This window comes from Macaca thibetana, chromosome 20 (genome assembly GCF_024542745.1).
Source record: "Macaca thibetana thibetana isolate TM-01 chromosome 20, ASM2454274v1, whole genome shotgun sequence".
Lineage (NCBI taxonomy): Eukaryota > Metazoa > Chordata > Mammalia > Primates > Cercopithecidae > Macaca > Macaca thibetana.
This window is the reverse complement of record NC_065597.1, coordinates 26,749,228-26,765,362: the sequence shown is the minus strand read 5'-3', so window position 1 is coordinate 26,765,362 and position 16,135 is coordinate 26,749,228. Positions and strand designations below refer to the sequence as shown.

At 39.5% G+C, this 16,135-nt stretch overlaps 2 protein-coding genes across 3 annotated transcripts in view; both read right to left on the bottom strand.

Moving 5' to 3' along the window:
* The window catches only part of CDH13 (cadherin 13), a 1,164,483-nt gene that overhangs the window by 36,566 nt on the left and 1,111,782 nt on the right, over positions 1-16,135 (bottom strand). For both annotated transcript variants that reach the window (XM_050775044.1, XM_050775045.1), the window contains one exon: positions 14,532-14,674. In XM_050775044.1, the coding sequence (XP_050631001.1) occupies positions 14,532-14,674 (143 nt within the window). The remainder of the gene's footprint in view (positions 1-14,531; positions 14,675-16,135) is intronic.
* Positions 1-16,135, bottom strand: part of NECAB2 (N-terminal EF-hand calcium binding protein 2) — a 434,498-nt gene that overhangs the window by 242,595 nt on the left and 175,768 nt on the right. The gene's annotated exons all lie outside the window — the stretch shown is intronic.

The following is a 16,135-nucleotide window of genomic DNA, read 5'->3' as shown; positions in this document are numbered from 1 at the left end:
TTATTTTTATTTTTTAAATGGGGTCTCGCTCTGCCACCCAGGCTGGGATACAGTGATGTTATCTCGGCTCGCTGAAACCTCTGCCTCCCAGTCACAAGCGATTCTCCTGCCTCAGCCTCCTGAGTAGCTGGGACTACAGGCATGCACAACCACACCTGGCTAATTTTTGTATTTTCAGTAGAGATGGGGTTTTGCCATGTTGGCCAGGCTGGTCTCAAACCACTGACCTTAAGTGATCCACCTGCCTCAGCCTCCCAAAGTGATGGGATTACAGGCGTGATCCACTTTGCTGGTTATAGTGCATTAAAATTATTGATAACAGTTTGTAAAATCAAGTTAGCCTAAAGCTGCCTCCTTAAATATGCTAAGTTCCCCCTAAAGGTTTCTCTGTACATAGTGAACTATAACCTGAACGGAGGTGTAAACAGACTGTCACCTACTCTCATGCCAATCTCTGAGTCTGAGTCAATCAAAGGGCCAGCTGTTCAAATCGCGTTCAAAGAAGGCAAATGCCCAGTGTAACCAATCCAGCTGCTTCTGTGCCTCATTTCCATTTTCTGTACGTCACTTCCCTTTTTCTGTCCATAAATCTTCTTCCACTACACGCCTGCACTGGAGTCTCTCTCCACATACTTTGGCTTGAGGGGTTGCCCAATTTACCAATTGTTCTTTGCTCAACTGAACTCAGTGAAATCTAATTTAGCTAAGGATTTTCTTTTAACAAGTTTAAAGAAAGTACCTTGAATATTCTCTTGGTTACAACATGTCTTTTCCTCCTCAAGTCATCTGCAACGTAGGCATTATCAATATTATGATGAAGCATGATTCTAGAAATTATCTAGATTAGCTTTGGGGCCCCAGGCAAAGAGGTCCAAAGGGCTCTTTATTTCTGTTAACCTCAGATCAGGTTTTCAGTCCTGCTCTTTTGACATCACTCCATTCTGATCTCACAGTTTGTATCCTCTAAGAGGTATCTAAAGGAAAGTTATCTTTTGGTACCATCTTATAATTGTTCTAAACTGAGTAAGTTGAGCTGTGTGTAGCAGGTTACAATAGTGTCACTTCTGCCCTTTGCAAAGCATGGTAGGGACTGCAGGGAACATGCTTTGCTTTGTTCCTTATGCAGAACTCCTCTCACTCACCTTTCCTGGCAGAATTGGCCCATCGGCAGACTGGGATTGTCCTTCCTTGGAGTAAGATACTGGGAGTCTGTCTAAAGGCTCAGAAGGTCCTTAGAGAACATGTGAATGGTTACAGGACTAGGCACATGCTCTCTCTCTGTAACCATGCATTTTTTGTTAGATTCTTATTGAAACAAGGAAATCTTCATGTATCAAATACACAGTTTGAAGAATTTTCACAATCTGAACACACCCATGTGGTCTAGTACTACCAGATCAAGAAACCCATCCACAAGTTGATCTCCCAGCAAGGATTAATTTCGCCTGGGTTTGAGCTTTATATAAATGGAATCATTTAGCATGTGTTCCCTTGTTTCACTCTTCTTTTGCTGCACACTGTGTTTGCGAGATTCACCCATATTGTTGTGAATAGTTGCAGTTCATTCACTCATTATTATTGTACAGACTCCATTTTGTGAATGTATCACAATTTATTCTTCTACTTTTGCTGGGCATCTGGATCATTTCCAACTTTGGGCTCTTATGAATAGTGGATATTCTGGCACTTGTGTTTTGGGGAACACATTTCTGTTGGATAAATAATACCTACGCATGTAATTCCTGGATCATAGGGCATATGTATGCTCAGCTTTAGTTGATCCTTTGTTTCCAACATGGCTGTACCAATTTCCACTTCTAGCAGCTGTGTATGAGAGTTCCGGTTATTTCACATCATTGACAGCACTTGGTAATTTTCATCTTTTCATTTCAGCCATTTTATAGGTATGGTGCTGTACAGTACTTCATTGTATTTCCTTGATTAATTTGTGCTTTAATTTATATTTGTATAATTTAATGTATGTATCTTTATTTAATTGAGTTGAGCATCTTTTCATACATTTGTTAGGATTTGTGTAACTTCTGCTGTGAAGTATTTAAGTCTCTTATCTATTCTTTGGGTTGTGTCTTTTGCTTACAGATTATAGGATTTTTTGTTTGTTTGTTTGTTTTGAGACAGGATCTCACTCTGTCCTCCAGGCTGAAGTGCAGTGGTGTGATCATGGCTCACTGCAGTCTTGAACTCCTGGGCTCAAGTGATCGTCCTGCCTCAGCCTCCTGTGTAGCTGGGACCACAGGTGTGTGCCACACCACTTGGATAATTTTTAAAAAAAATTTTTTTTGTAAAGATAGGGTCTTGCTTTATTACCCACACTGGTTTCAAACTCCTTGGCTCAAGTGATCTGCCCGCTTTGGCCTCCCAAAGTGCTGGCATTATAGGCATGAGCCACTGTACGAGGCCTGTAGCATTTCTATGTACTATAAATATCTTCTACTCTGTAGGTTACCTTTTTACTTTCTTAACTGTGTCATTTGATGAATCAAAGCTCTTACTTTTAATATAATCCATCATTTTTTTTTCTTTTGTGGTTAGTATTTTTACATCCTAATTACAAAAAGCTTTGCTTACACAGAGGACATATATGTCCTCATATGTTTTTCTCTAAAATATGTACTATTTTTCCTTCTATATTTTGATCTGTAATATATCTAGAATTAATTGTTGTATATGATTTAAGAGAGGGATCAGGATGCATTTAAAAAATATGTTTATCTAATCAACTTGGCCTTATTTATTGAAAGACCATGCTTTGTCACCTGCACTGCTGTGTTGTGTCGTCCTTGTTAGAATCAGAAACTGTGTATGTGTGGATTTCTTCCTGAATTCTCTATTCTATTTCATTGGTCAGTTTTTTCCTATCTTTGTGCAAATACCATGGTTTTAATTACTATAGTTTTCTAATAGGTCTGGATATATGTATGTTAGTGTAAGTTCTACAACTTATTCTTCAAGATTGCTTTGGCTATTTTTCACTCCTTGTATTTCCATATAAATTTTATAATCAGTATATCAATTTCTGCCTCCACCCCCATGCTGGGGTTGGGATTTTGCATGGTATTGCATTGAATCCCTCAGGTCAGTTTGAAAAGAATTGTCATTTCAATAGCATTGAGGCTTCCAATCCATGAACATGGTATATCTCTCTATGAATGTGGGCTTCAAAAGGGAGAAAAAAATTATCTTAGGCAGTCATTTGTAGTTTTCATTGTAGAGGACTTGCATATCTTTCTTTAAATTTGTATCTTGCTATTTGATGTTTTTGATGATATTGCAAATAGTATCTTTTAGAATTTTATTTTCCATTTGTTTATTGCTGGGGTATATAAAACAATTAATTTTGTATACTGATCTTATATCTGATGACCTTTACTAAAATCAGTAATAGATTCTCTGAAAATTCTTTTAGATTATTTTAGGCATATCTTTTGTGAATAAAGAAATTTCTTTCTTTTAATTCCTAAGCCTAGTATTTCTTTTGCTTGCTTTCTTGCTCTGGCTGGCACTGATGTCACAGAAAAAGTTTTTAGTATTTCACCACTGAGAAAGATGTTTGCTGTAGCAGCAGCTCCTTCTGTTATTTTTTTTTAAAACCAGACTAAAAAAGTTTCCTAGTTTGCTAAACATTATTTTTAAAAAATCATAAATCAACATGAATTTTTTTCAAATGCAACTTTTTTTTTTTTTTTTTTTTTTTTTTGAGACGGAATCTCGCTCTTTGCAGTGGCCGGATCTCAACTGCAACTCCCGGGTTCACGCCATTCTCCTGCCTCAGCCTCCGGAGTAGCTGGGACTACAGGCGCCCGCCACCGCGCCCGGCTAGTTTTTTGTATTTTTTAGTAGAGACGGGGTTTCACCGTGTTAGCCAGGATGGTCTCGATCTCCTGACCTCGTGATCCGCCCGTTTCCCAAAGTGCTGGGATTACAGGCTTGAGCCACCGCGCCCGGCCTAAATGCAACTCTTGAGATGATCATATCTTTTTTGTTTGATTCATTAATATTTTTGTTAAGAATTTAAAAATTTATGCTCATGAGTGAGATTGCTCTGCAATTTTAATTTCTTATAAGATCTTGTCAGGTTTTGACAAAACCTGGTCTCATAAAAAGAGGTGTTAAGTATTTCTTCTATTTCTGTTTCTGGAAGGGTTTGTGTAAGATTGTTTTTCCTTCTTAAATATTTGGAAACATGTAGTGAAGCCATCTGGATCTGCAGTTTTCTTTGTGGAAAGGTTTTCAAGAACATTTTTTTTTTTTCCCATAAGCATTGGGCTAGTTAAGATTTTTTTTTATTATTATTATTATTATTATTATTTTTGAGACAGAGTGCAGCTGGGGTTACAGGTGTGCACCACCATACCTGACTAATTTTTGTATTTTTTAATAGAGAAGGCTTTGTCATGTTGGCCAAGCTGGTCTCGAATTCCTGACCTCAAGTGATCTTCCTGCCTCAGCCTCCAAAGTGCTGGGATTACAGGCATTAGCTACCATGCCCAGCCTCTTTTTAGGTTATTTATGATAAGTTTTAATTTTGGGGAAACTTGTCCATTACATCCAAATTGTCAAATATATTGCATAATGTTCTTCACAATATCTTTGTATCTTTTTGATGGCTATAGTCATTTTTCCTTTTTTATTCCCAGTTTGGTAATTTGTGTTTTTTTCTCTTTATGCCCAACAGTTTCGGTAAGAGTTTACAATTTTATTCAATCTTTTTATAGGACAAGCTTTTGGGTTTGTTGATTTTCAATTTTTAAAAATTTTTTGGAGATAGAGTCTTGCTCTGTCACCCGGGCTGGAGTGCAGTGGTGCAATCTTGGTTCACTGCAACATCTGCCTCCTGGGTTCAAGTGTTTGTCCTGCCTTAGGCTCCCAAGTAACTGGGATTACAGGCACATGCTACCACATCTGGCTAATCTTTGCATGTTTGGTAGAGACAGGGTTTTGCCATGTTGGCCAGGCTGGTCTCGAACTCCTGACCTCAGGTGATCTACCCACCTCAGCCTCTCAAAGTGCTGGGATTACAGGCATGAGCCACCGTGCACAGCCTGGATTTGTTGATTTTGTCTCGTATATTTGTTTTCTATTTTCTATAATTTTCTTCTGGGCACTGGTTTAGTGCATCCCACAAGTGTTGACATTTCATATTTCTATTTTTGTTTTTGATTATGAGTTATTTGGAAGTGTACTGTTTTATGTTCAGTCAGGGTGTTTCTGGTTATATTTTGCTACTAATGTTTAGCTTAATTCCATTGTGATTGGAGGATATACTATAAATAATTGCAGTTAAAAACATTTGTTAGACTTTTCTATATGGCTCTGCATGCAACCAATTTAGGCAATTTTCCTTGTGAATTTGAAACGAATGGACTCAGTTGTAGAGTTCAGAGCTGTATATATGTTAGTCGATGAAATTTGTTAATTATTTTATTCAAATCTTTTACATTTTTACTCCTTGTTGTTTTTTCTTGAAGCTGATATGAGCGATGTTTTAAAGACTCCCACAGTGATTGTAGATTTGTCTACTTCTCTTTTTAGTTTTCTCTGCTCTGTATATTTTGAACCTGTGCTGTCTGGTGCATACAGATTTAGGGTTCTGATGTCCTTCTTTTTGATTGCTCCCTTTATCATTACGAAATGGCCTCTTTACCTCTTGTCATGTTTCTTGTTTTAAACAGGGGTGTCCAATCTTTTTGGCTTCCCTGGGCCACACTGGAAGAAGAATTGTCTTGGGCCACACATAAAATACACTAACGCTAATAATAGCTGAAGAGCTAAAAAATAAAAAGCACCACAAAATTTCATAATGTTTAAAGAAAGTTTATGAATTGGTATTGGGCCACATTCAAAGCCATCCTGGGTCACATTCAAAGCCATCCTGGGTCACATATGGCCCACAGGCCGTGGGTTGGACAAGCTTGTTTTAAAATATATTTTCATGTGTTTTTAGGAGAGACTGTATTATCAAGGTATATTTTTCTTTTATTTCCATCCTTTCTTTGTTCTTTTATTTAAAGTGTGTCTGTTGTATGCAGCATCTAGTTTGCTGATTTTTAAAAATAGTCTGATAATCTTACTTGAAATATTAGTCTAAACTAAAAAACATTTAGTTTACATTTTACATTTGACTATGGTATAATTAGGTTAATACTTACTGTATCACTTTTTTGTTCTATTTGGCCATCTTTTAATGTTGTTTCCCCCTCCTCTCTTGTCTTGTTTTGGATTAGTCAAATATATTTCCTTCTATTAATTTGTTAGTTTTACTTGCTTTTTATATTCTTTTAGTAATTACCCTAAGGATTATACAATATGATACTTGACTTATTACAATCTAATACAAAGTATTGCTTTAACTACACCTCCAACGTTGCAGAAACTGTTTTAACTAAATTTATAGTGTCTCACTTTTTCTGTTATTGCTGTTATGCATTTTAATTCTATAAATATTTTTAACTGCTTATGTCCTTACAATTTTACTTTATTTACTTTTTTACTTTATACATATTTAACTTTCTGTTTTTCTGTTTCTTGTGTTTCTATGCCTCTCTGGTATCATTTTCCCTGTGCCTGAAATATTCTCTTTAGTAAAAGGCATAAACCTGCTTGCAACACAATTCTTTTTTTTTTTTTTTTTGCCCCGGAAGTCTTTAATTCACCTTGATTTTGAAGGGAAATTTTTGAGGACTATAGAATTCTACTTTGGTAGGTATCTTTAAAGTGCTCAGAGAAATGTTATTCCATTGCCTTCCACATTCCATACTTCTATTTAGAAGTCAGCCATAAGTCATATTGTTGCTCATGTGTAGGTAAATACCTCTTTTATTCTCGGGCTATTTTTTAACATTTTCTCTTTGAAATTGGTTTTCATTAGTTTGGCTATAGTATCCTGAGGTGTGTTTTTCTTCAAATTTATCCAGCTTGTGGTTTGCTAAACTTTTCAAATTAATAAGGAGAATGTCTTTCATCAATTTTGGAAAATTCCCACACATTATGTCTTCAAATATTTTTTTTCCACTCCATTATCACTCTCCTATCCTTCTGTAACTCCAATTTCACACACTAGTCTTTTGCCAGATTTTTTTCCATTCTTTATCCTCATTGTGCTTCCCTTGCAATGTTTTCTATAGATTCATATTCTAGGTCAAAAATCTCGTGTTCTGCTTTTACTTTTTATTTTTTATATATTTTTTTGAGATGGAGTCTCGCTCTGTCTCCCAGGCTGGAGTGCAGTGGCCGGATCTCAGCTCACTGCAAGCTCCGCCTCCTGGGTTCACGCCATTCTCCTGCCTCGGCCTCCCAAGTAGCTGGGACTACAGGCGCCCGCCATCTCGCCTGGCTAGTTTTTTGTGTTTTTTTTTGGTAGAGGCGGGGTTTCACCGCGTTAGTCAGGATGGTCTCGATCTCCTGACCTCGTGATCCGCCCGTCTCGGCCTCCCAAAGTGCTGGGATTACAGGCTTGAGCCACCATGCCCGGCCTTGTGTTCTGCTTTTAAGTCTACTTAATGAGTTTTTAACATGATGATATGTATTTCAGTTCTGGAATATCTATCTGATTCCTTCTTAAAGATTTCAAATCTCTTGTATAATTCTCCCTGCTTGAATCTATCTTTTATTGTAGCTCCTTGAACACACTACTAATCATATTTATTTTAATGTTCTTGTGTGCTAATTCAAATATCTGGATCCTCTGTAGTCTGATTTTTCTCTTGGTCATCACTTACACATTCTTGTTTTTTACAGGTCAAGTAATTTTTTAAAACTGTAAATTGGGAATTATTAATAAAAGATTGGAGAGGCTTCCTATGACATATTCTGCTATGAGATTTTCCCTCTCTTGTATTTGCCAGATAGGGTGAGGTATTAGTCCATTTTCATGCTGCTGATAAAGACATACTGGAGACTGGGCAATTTATGAAAAAGAAAAAATGAGGTTCAATTGAACGTACAGTTCCACATGGCTGGGGAAACCTCAAAATCATGGTGGAAGGACAGGAGGAGCAAGTCCCATCTTACAGGGATGGCAGCAGGCAAAGAGAGAATGAGGAAGATGCAAAAGCGGAAACCCCTGCTAAAACCGTCAGATCTTGTAAGACTTATTCACTACCACGAGAACAGTATGGGGGAAACTGTCCCTATGATTCAATTATCTCTCACTGGGTCCCTCCCACAACACCTGTGGATTGTGGGAACTGCAATTCAAGATGAGATCTGGGTGGTGACACAGAGCCAAACCGTATCAGATGGGGACTTGCTTCATCAACTTAGTAAGGGTCAGACTGGGCTGCAAGATGAACAAGACTGAGTCAGCTTCTGGCTTACCCCTGTTGCCGAGTATGGCCTGACTGGGATTTTGATTGAAAGTCTAGAGTATCTCAGCCTGAAAGGCTCCGGGAAATCCAATTCTTCCCTTCAGTGGTTACCATCCTAACTCTCCAGCCATCCCATACCCCATCCTTTAACCCCTTGTACCTTCGAAATCTGGCAAATACCTCAAATGAGAGAATGGCTATGTATTTGAGGAGAGCTTGCTTCCTTTGGTAGGTCTCTCTTTCCGGTGAGACCCAAGGATATTTCACTCTGTCCTTTACAGCATTTGTCCACAGAGGAAAAGCAGCTTTGTGTTTAAAACCCCTCAAGTTTCCAGTTTGTCACGAAAGCTCCCTGTGATTCTGTCACCCATTTCTAATTTCTTTTCCTCCATCTTAGGCTCTCTGCATGGGCCAAGCTTGACTCACCTAGAATCAGACAATGCCCCCAGAACAAAAAAAGGTTTTCTTTGTGAAATAATTTTTCCCTCTTTGGTAATTTAGTTTATCTAGGTTTCACTGCTTCTGCAGCTCCCTGATTCCTTTACAATTAAGATTTTTTATATTATCTGATTTTTGTAATTTATCTAGATTTTTCTAGTTTTACAGTGGAGATATTTCCTTACTATATCCTACATGGAAGTTCCTGAAGCCATATATTTTATCAACATGTTTTGGCATTAATTCCCGAGTTACTCTTTGTTTGGAGAAATCAATTTATTTTGGTTTAGCTTTCTTAGTGTTATATGCCAAAAATCCTTATTCTTTCATTCCATCAAATAAATTAAATTTCTAAAAAGCTAATAAAAACAAATGCTCACTTTGGATAAAGTTGAGACATCAATTAGCACTATTTACTTTTTTTTTTTTTTTTTTTTTGAGACAGGGTCTCATTCTGTTGCCCAGGCTAGAGTGCAGTGGTGTGATCTTGGCTCACTGCAGCCTTAAGCCTTGACCTCCCTGGGCTCAGGTGATCCTCTTTCCTAAGCCTCTTGAGTAGCTGGGACTACAGGCATGTGCCACTGTGCCTGACTAATTTTTGTATTCTTTTTGGGGATGGAGTTTTGCCATGTTGCCCAGGATGGTCTTGAACACCTAGACTCAGGCAATCTTCCAACCTCAGCCTCCCAAAGTGCTAGGATTACAGGTGTAAGCCACCGTGCTTGGCCTACTAACTCTGATCTAATAGATACTGTTGGTTTTTCCTGGTTAAACATAATACTTAGAGGTAAGTTTTTGATGAGGCAAAAAGGAGCTTTTAAACCAAAGTTGCTCTGATTTATAAGGTTTTTTGAATTTATGTTCTTTTTGCTGTAAGTCCTTTGGGTCTTGTTCAGGATTACTATTCCTAACGATGGTTTTGTATATTAATGTCAACCTGGTTTCTATTTACCATTACATCTTTGGGGACATTTTAGCTCTCTGGAAACATCTGTGGCACTAGATTTTAAATTTCCTTGTCTGATATTAGTGTTAACAGAGTTAGACAACAAGTAGATTTCAAGCTGTATTTTTCTTGGGTCATAGAAGGATCATTCCTGGCTCTACTCTTTCCTTTCTGGAACCCCCACTGGGGTGCGATTAATATGTAGTGAACATTTAATATGGCTTTTGATGGAGAATCTAGAGGGTACAGGACTTCACTCATTTCTCACAACAACGTTATAAGTAGGAATTATCTTCTTCATTTTGTATATGTAGAAAACGAGACTCAGAGTCTGTAAGAAGCTTTCACAGTTACACAGCCAGACCATTCATACAGGTGTATGCTGAATGTTGAGAAAACATAGCTGAGACTCAATGAGTCTCATAGATGAGAAACCACTATAAGGTATCGTTAGGTCCTGACTACATTGTACATTATTTCTTCAAAATCAGATAGCTAGTAAGTGATATGGCAGAAGTTTAGACCAGATTGCTGCTTCCACACAGAAATTTTAAAGAATGTTAAAAATGCAAGAAACTAAAGGTAGAAAAATGCTATCCCAACGGTACGACTTTTAGAAAGTCAACTACATTCGATGTCTGTTTCCTAATCTGCAAATTTTGGTTTTGTTCTTCTTAATAACCAGGGGCAAAGTATTTACACACATAGTGTCACTTAATTGATTACTGCATACCTGTAAAGAAGGCTCTCGCTTCTGGTAACAATTCAAGTATACTGCATTTCTAGTTTCTTTGGATTTATAATTGCACGAAAAATTTCACAAAGAAATGCCAGCCATACTGTGCTATATTTCATCCATACTTCATGACATTCTTTGCTGAGAAATTTCTCTACATATGCAGATACTTCTACATAGTACAGAACCCTGCCATTGTTACTTTAGCTGACCAGTAATGGATACTTTTCATTTCACACAGCATCTTAAACATTCTTGGCTTATTTTCATCCCAGAGTATGTACTTAGTACTCTGTCTAGACCTCTTCCTTCTGGAAAGCTCTTCTGTTCTCATAAGTCCTATCTCTTTTGTATGGGCAACTCCCTAAGCAAAATCTCTCCTTATCCCATTTCTATCTTACCAGCTTATTCTGGGACATAATCTCAACACCCACCCCCAAAACAGGAAGGACCAATCCTCTGAAACTCATCCCCTGTTTATGTTGCTGAAATCATCATTCCTGATTTCTGGACCAGAAACCTGAATATTGCATTTCTCTAGTTCATGTTTAGTATAAACTCTCGACAAAGATTTGTTTCTTACTTTCAGATGTTATCTAGGTTCTTCCTCTCTGGTCCATTCATGTTATGCTTGTGCAGACTCTGACCCCATCAACTAAGATACCTGCTATGGCTTCTAACACATTTCCCCACTGCAGGCTGACTTTTCCCGAACTAACCTCACTACCTTGGCTTGGTCTTCTCTCTTCTCTTACCTGTATTTCTGCCGCAGCTGCCTAATACCTCCCTCCTCACATCTTGCCATCATCGCATCCATTTTCTATGCTGCTATAGGATGTATCTTTCTTTTGTGTGTGTGTGTGGGAGGTATATATTTTTTTTTAGTAGAGATGGGGTTTTGCCACGTTGGCCAGGCTGGTCTTGAACTCCTGGCCTCAAGCGATCTGCCCACTTCAGCCTCCCAAATTGCTGAGATTGCAGGTGTGAGCCACTGTGCCTGGCTGGGATGTATCTTTGTGAAACACAATGTTTATTCTGGGGGCAAGTGAGTGATACTGTCAAGGCCAAAGTCCTTGGCATAGCGTGTGGAGCATCTCATGATTGATTTCATGATTTATTCTACAGGCGTGTGAGTGCCTGCTCTAAGTCAGGCACAATGGCAGGTGCTGGGCATTGAGCACAAGACCCAGTTCCAACTTTAGAACAGTCCGGTATCCACACACTTCTCTGCCCTTATCTTTGCACACAAAGAACCTGCCATGCTAGCTTCCACTAATGCTGACCGACCTCCCAACTTCTCACATATTTATTCTTCTAGAATGCCTTACCTTTAAAAAAAAAAAATAGTTAAGTTTTACTGAGCCCTTGCTACATGCAAGGTATTGTTCCAAATGCTTTATAGGTAATGACTCCTTTAAATCTTACATTACTTTGCTAGAGCTGCCATAACAAAGTGCCACAAAGGAGTGGCTTACACAGCAGAAATCTATTGTCTTACAGTTCTGGAGGCCTGAAGTCCAAGACTGAGGCATCCGCAGGTTTGGTTCCTGCTGAGGGATGTGAGGAAGGCTCTTCTCCCAGCCTCTCCCCCGGCTGCTGGAAGTTTGCAGGGAATCTTTGGAACTCCTTGACTTGCAGAAGCATCACCCTGATCTCCGTCTTCATTTTATGTGGTGTTCTCCCTGTGTGCATGCCTGTGTTCAAATTCCCCCTTTGATGAAGACATTAATCATGTTGGATCAGGGCCCACCTTACTCCAGCATGACCTTATCTTAACTAACCACATCTGCAACAAGCCTGCTTCCAAATAAGGTACATGCTATGGAACCAGGCATTAGGACCCCAATATATCAACATTGAGAGGACACAGTTCAGCCATAACAATTGTTAAAGTAAATTAAAATGGAAATTAGGCCTGAAGAATCACTGGGCAGAAAAAGCCAGTTAGGTTTCATAAGTCACCTTAACCTTGCTTGATCTGCAAACATAAGCAAAACTGAACATGAGCAATTTCTTTTTTTTTTTTCTTTTCTTTTTTTTTGAGACAGTCTCACTCTGTCGCCCCAGCTGGAGTGCAGTGGCACAATCTCAGCTCACTGCAACCTCTGCCTCCCAGGTTCAAGAGATTCTCCTGTCTCAGCCTCCCGAGTAGCTGGGATTACAGGGGTTCGCCACCACACCCAGCTAATTTTTGTATTTTTAGTAAAGACGAGGTTTCACCATATTGGCCAGGCTGGTCTCAAACTCCTGACCTTGTGATTCACCCACCTCAGCCTCCCAAAATTCTGGGACTACAGGCATGAGCCACTGTGCCTGGCCAACATGAGCTATTTCTTATAAATGCCTGTATTAAAGAAAAATGAAATTTAAGGCTAACCAATCAGAAGCTGCCAACTAACTCTTAACACCAGGACTAGCATGCCCTACCTTTAATCAACATATCCTTCATCACGCAGGTGAGATGTCCCCTCTCTCAGGCAGCTCTCCATGACTACCCCCATGGCTGGACAGGGGCTTCTCTCGGCTTAGCTCCATCAGAAAGTTAGGACACTCTACTGTGATCTTCTGTGTACTAGACTAATCTTCCAAATAACTCATGAGCCCTCTGAACACAAGGACCACGTATTATTCATCCATGAGTCTCCAGGAGCAAGCACAAGATCTGGTCCAGCTCTCAGTTGCTGAACATTGTCTACCTGATATTTCATCATGTCAGTTTCCTTCTCAAGAAGTTACACGGTCTTCTGGTTGCCTGTTCTATCAAATGAATCATCTGGCTTTGAAGATGTGACTTTTCCACATACATCCAAATAGATTCCTACATATGCACTTATAGCGGACACAACAGTTATTTTTTCCTTTTCTCACCTCTGTGCTGTGCCGCCTTCTAGTTTTGATTCCTCTGTCTTAGATTCCTGGGTAATGACACTCATCTAAATCCTACCCATTTTTCAAGGCTAAGCTCAAGGCTTGCCTTTATTGTGAAGCACTCTCCACCTATTGTATGCCACATGGATTGCTCACTTCTTAGACTTGTCTCCTAATGGTTTGTGTGAGTAGCCGGCAGATGAGGACCAGGACTGAGAATTCTTAGTTCACCCTTGTTGAGTATAACAATGGGCACCTATAAATATTCATCTTGATATGGAAGGACTGAAAAATGAGTCTTTAGCCATAAACAGCTGGCTTTTAGGAATAATAGGGAGAACAAAACTTCTTGTGTGATTGACACAATACATATTGTAGCTTAACATGTCCCCAGACCAACTGGAATGCCCTCATCTCAGTTAATGGCAAATCCTGTGAGCTCTGCATTCAAAATATATATGACCTCTCTTTTTATCATCCCCTCCTAGTCTCTGGTCCAGGCCACCATCTTGCCTAGATTACCATGCAGTCTCCGAAGAGGTTGCCCTTCTTCTGCCCTTCTGCCCAGCAATCTGATCTCAAAAGAGCAAAGAACAATCACGGCACTTTGAACTTTGCCTTCTTTCTGCACGTCAGCTCCATGAGGACAGCTATTGTTTTGTTTACTGCTGTGCCCCCAGCACCTAATCAGGGACTGGCATACGGATAGTGCATTATCATCTTTTGAACGAACAGCAATTGCTTTGTGGTTGTGCAGCCACTAACTAAGTGTACCTGCTGCCTTTCCTTGGCAGTGCATCATAATAGGATAAAAGCCATGGGAACAATTCAATTGCCAGGGTCAGTGATATCCTCTGGGACTTTCTTTCAACTTGCATTAAGTCCAAGAGCCTCTTTGCAAATGAGAGCATGACACCAAGACAAAGCACATCAGCGTGGCTTTCTAACCTCCACGCTTGCCCAAGATGGGACAGGGTGAGTTCACTGCTCTGACCTCTCACCAGACATTACTTGCTTTCCAAAAAGATCCGAGGATTCTGGGACGTGGAGATATTACTGAACTCAATATGTGTATATTTAAACATTTACTTCGCTGTTCCCACACACTTATATTCTTCCCAAGAACACCCCTGGGTGTATCAGAAGATATTTAAAAAGGTAAAAGTATATTTGTAGTAGAAAAGTATACTCTTGATGGTCTTTGTCAAGTACTCACCACTGTCAATTGCCAGGAAGAGAGCAGTGTACACGCTGTTGTCGACAAATGGGGACTCACGGTCCAGCACAGCTGTGGTGTCAACAGTCCCATTGATGGGGTTAATATTCAGCCAACCTGCTGGGTCCTTGTAAACAGAATACCTGAAAACAAATCCCAACAATGTCACACTCTGCATTCAAAGTAGATTCAAGAAACATTTACAGAGTGCAGGGCATGAGCTCCTATGAACCCAAAACCATCATTTCTGTTACAGTTGCTCATTCACAAAGTCATGAGGCCACTGACTCTGGGTTTGCTTTGTGTTAAGCACTTTGTGTGTGTGCCTCCTTTATTCCTCTTGACACTCCTAGGAGGAAGATGCTGTTGCCATCTGCCCAGCTCTCACAGAGGCAAAGCAGAGTTCACAGTCCAAATCCTGAGTCCATGTCCAGTCTTGTATCTTTCACTCCTGGGATACATCTTGTCTGTGGACTAGTGGGAGAATTGCTGTTGTGAAGGTACAAGCAAGGCACATCAATGCTTGGAGGAAGAACTCACTACCTCTGATCCAGGGCAATATTGGGTACCTCACAGGGAATGCTGCATCCAAACCAAGACAGGAGGAATAGATAGTATGTCATCAGAGATGGAGAGGACAGAAAAACCAGGAAAAGAGAATATGAGTTAACAAATTGTATCAGTCCATCTTCACACTGCGATAAAGACATACTAAAGACTGGGTGATTTACAAGAGAAAGAGTTTTAATAGACTCACAGTTCCATGTGGCTGAGGAGGCCTTACAATCATAGCGGAAGGTGAAAGGCACGTCTTACATGGTGGCAGACGAGAGAGAATGAAACCAAGCAAAATGCGTTTCCCCTTATAAAACCATCACATCTCCTGGGACTTATTCACTATCATGAGAACAGCATGAGAAAGACCTGCCCCTACCATTCGACTACCTCCCACAGGGTCCCTCTCATAATACGTGGGAATGCAAGATGAGATTTGGGTGGGGACACAGCCAAACTATATTCAGATGGAACAGACACATTCATTACGATGTAGGTTACATGAGGGCAAGAAATTTGTTCACTGCTGTGACACCAGCTGCTTGAACACTGCTTAGCACATACGCGACACTCAATAAATATTTGCTGGGTAAATGAATATTTAGGGACTAGAAAGTAGAGGGTTGTGTTTGAAACAGCTTCTTTAAGGGAACTAAAAGTTAATGAGTTTTGAGAAACAGATTAGACAAGATTGTAGAGAGCGTGAACTACTGTTTTAAGGGGTTTGGACTTTGGATAATGGGAAACCATCCAAGATTTAAAAATGTTACTTGTTTTGAGGTTGCTCTTTTGAAGTTTAAACAATACAGAGATGCACAGAGTAAGAAATAATAGTCTTATCTATCAGGGAGACTCAAATTGGGCATGATTCAGCTTTCTTTGAATTGGGTGGCTTGCATAACGTGCCACTTGCAGACCTAAGCCAGAAAGATGCTGTTGGTGCTTTTCTGCCATTTCCTACTGATCTTTGAAGTATATTCCCATGAAGAGACATGGGAACTGATAGCTCCTTGGTTTGGTAAAGATGCATGAGGTTTATTTTCTCTGCC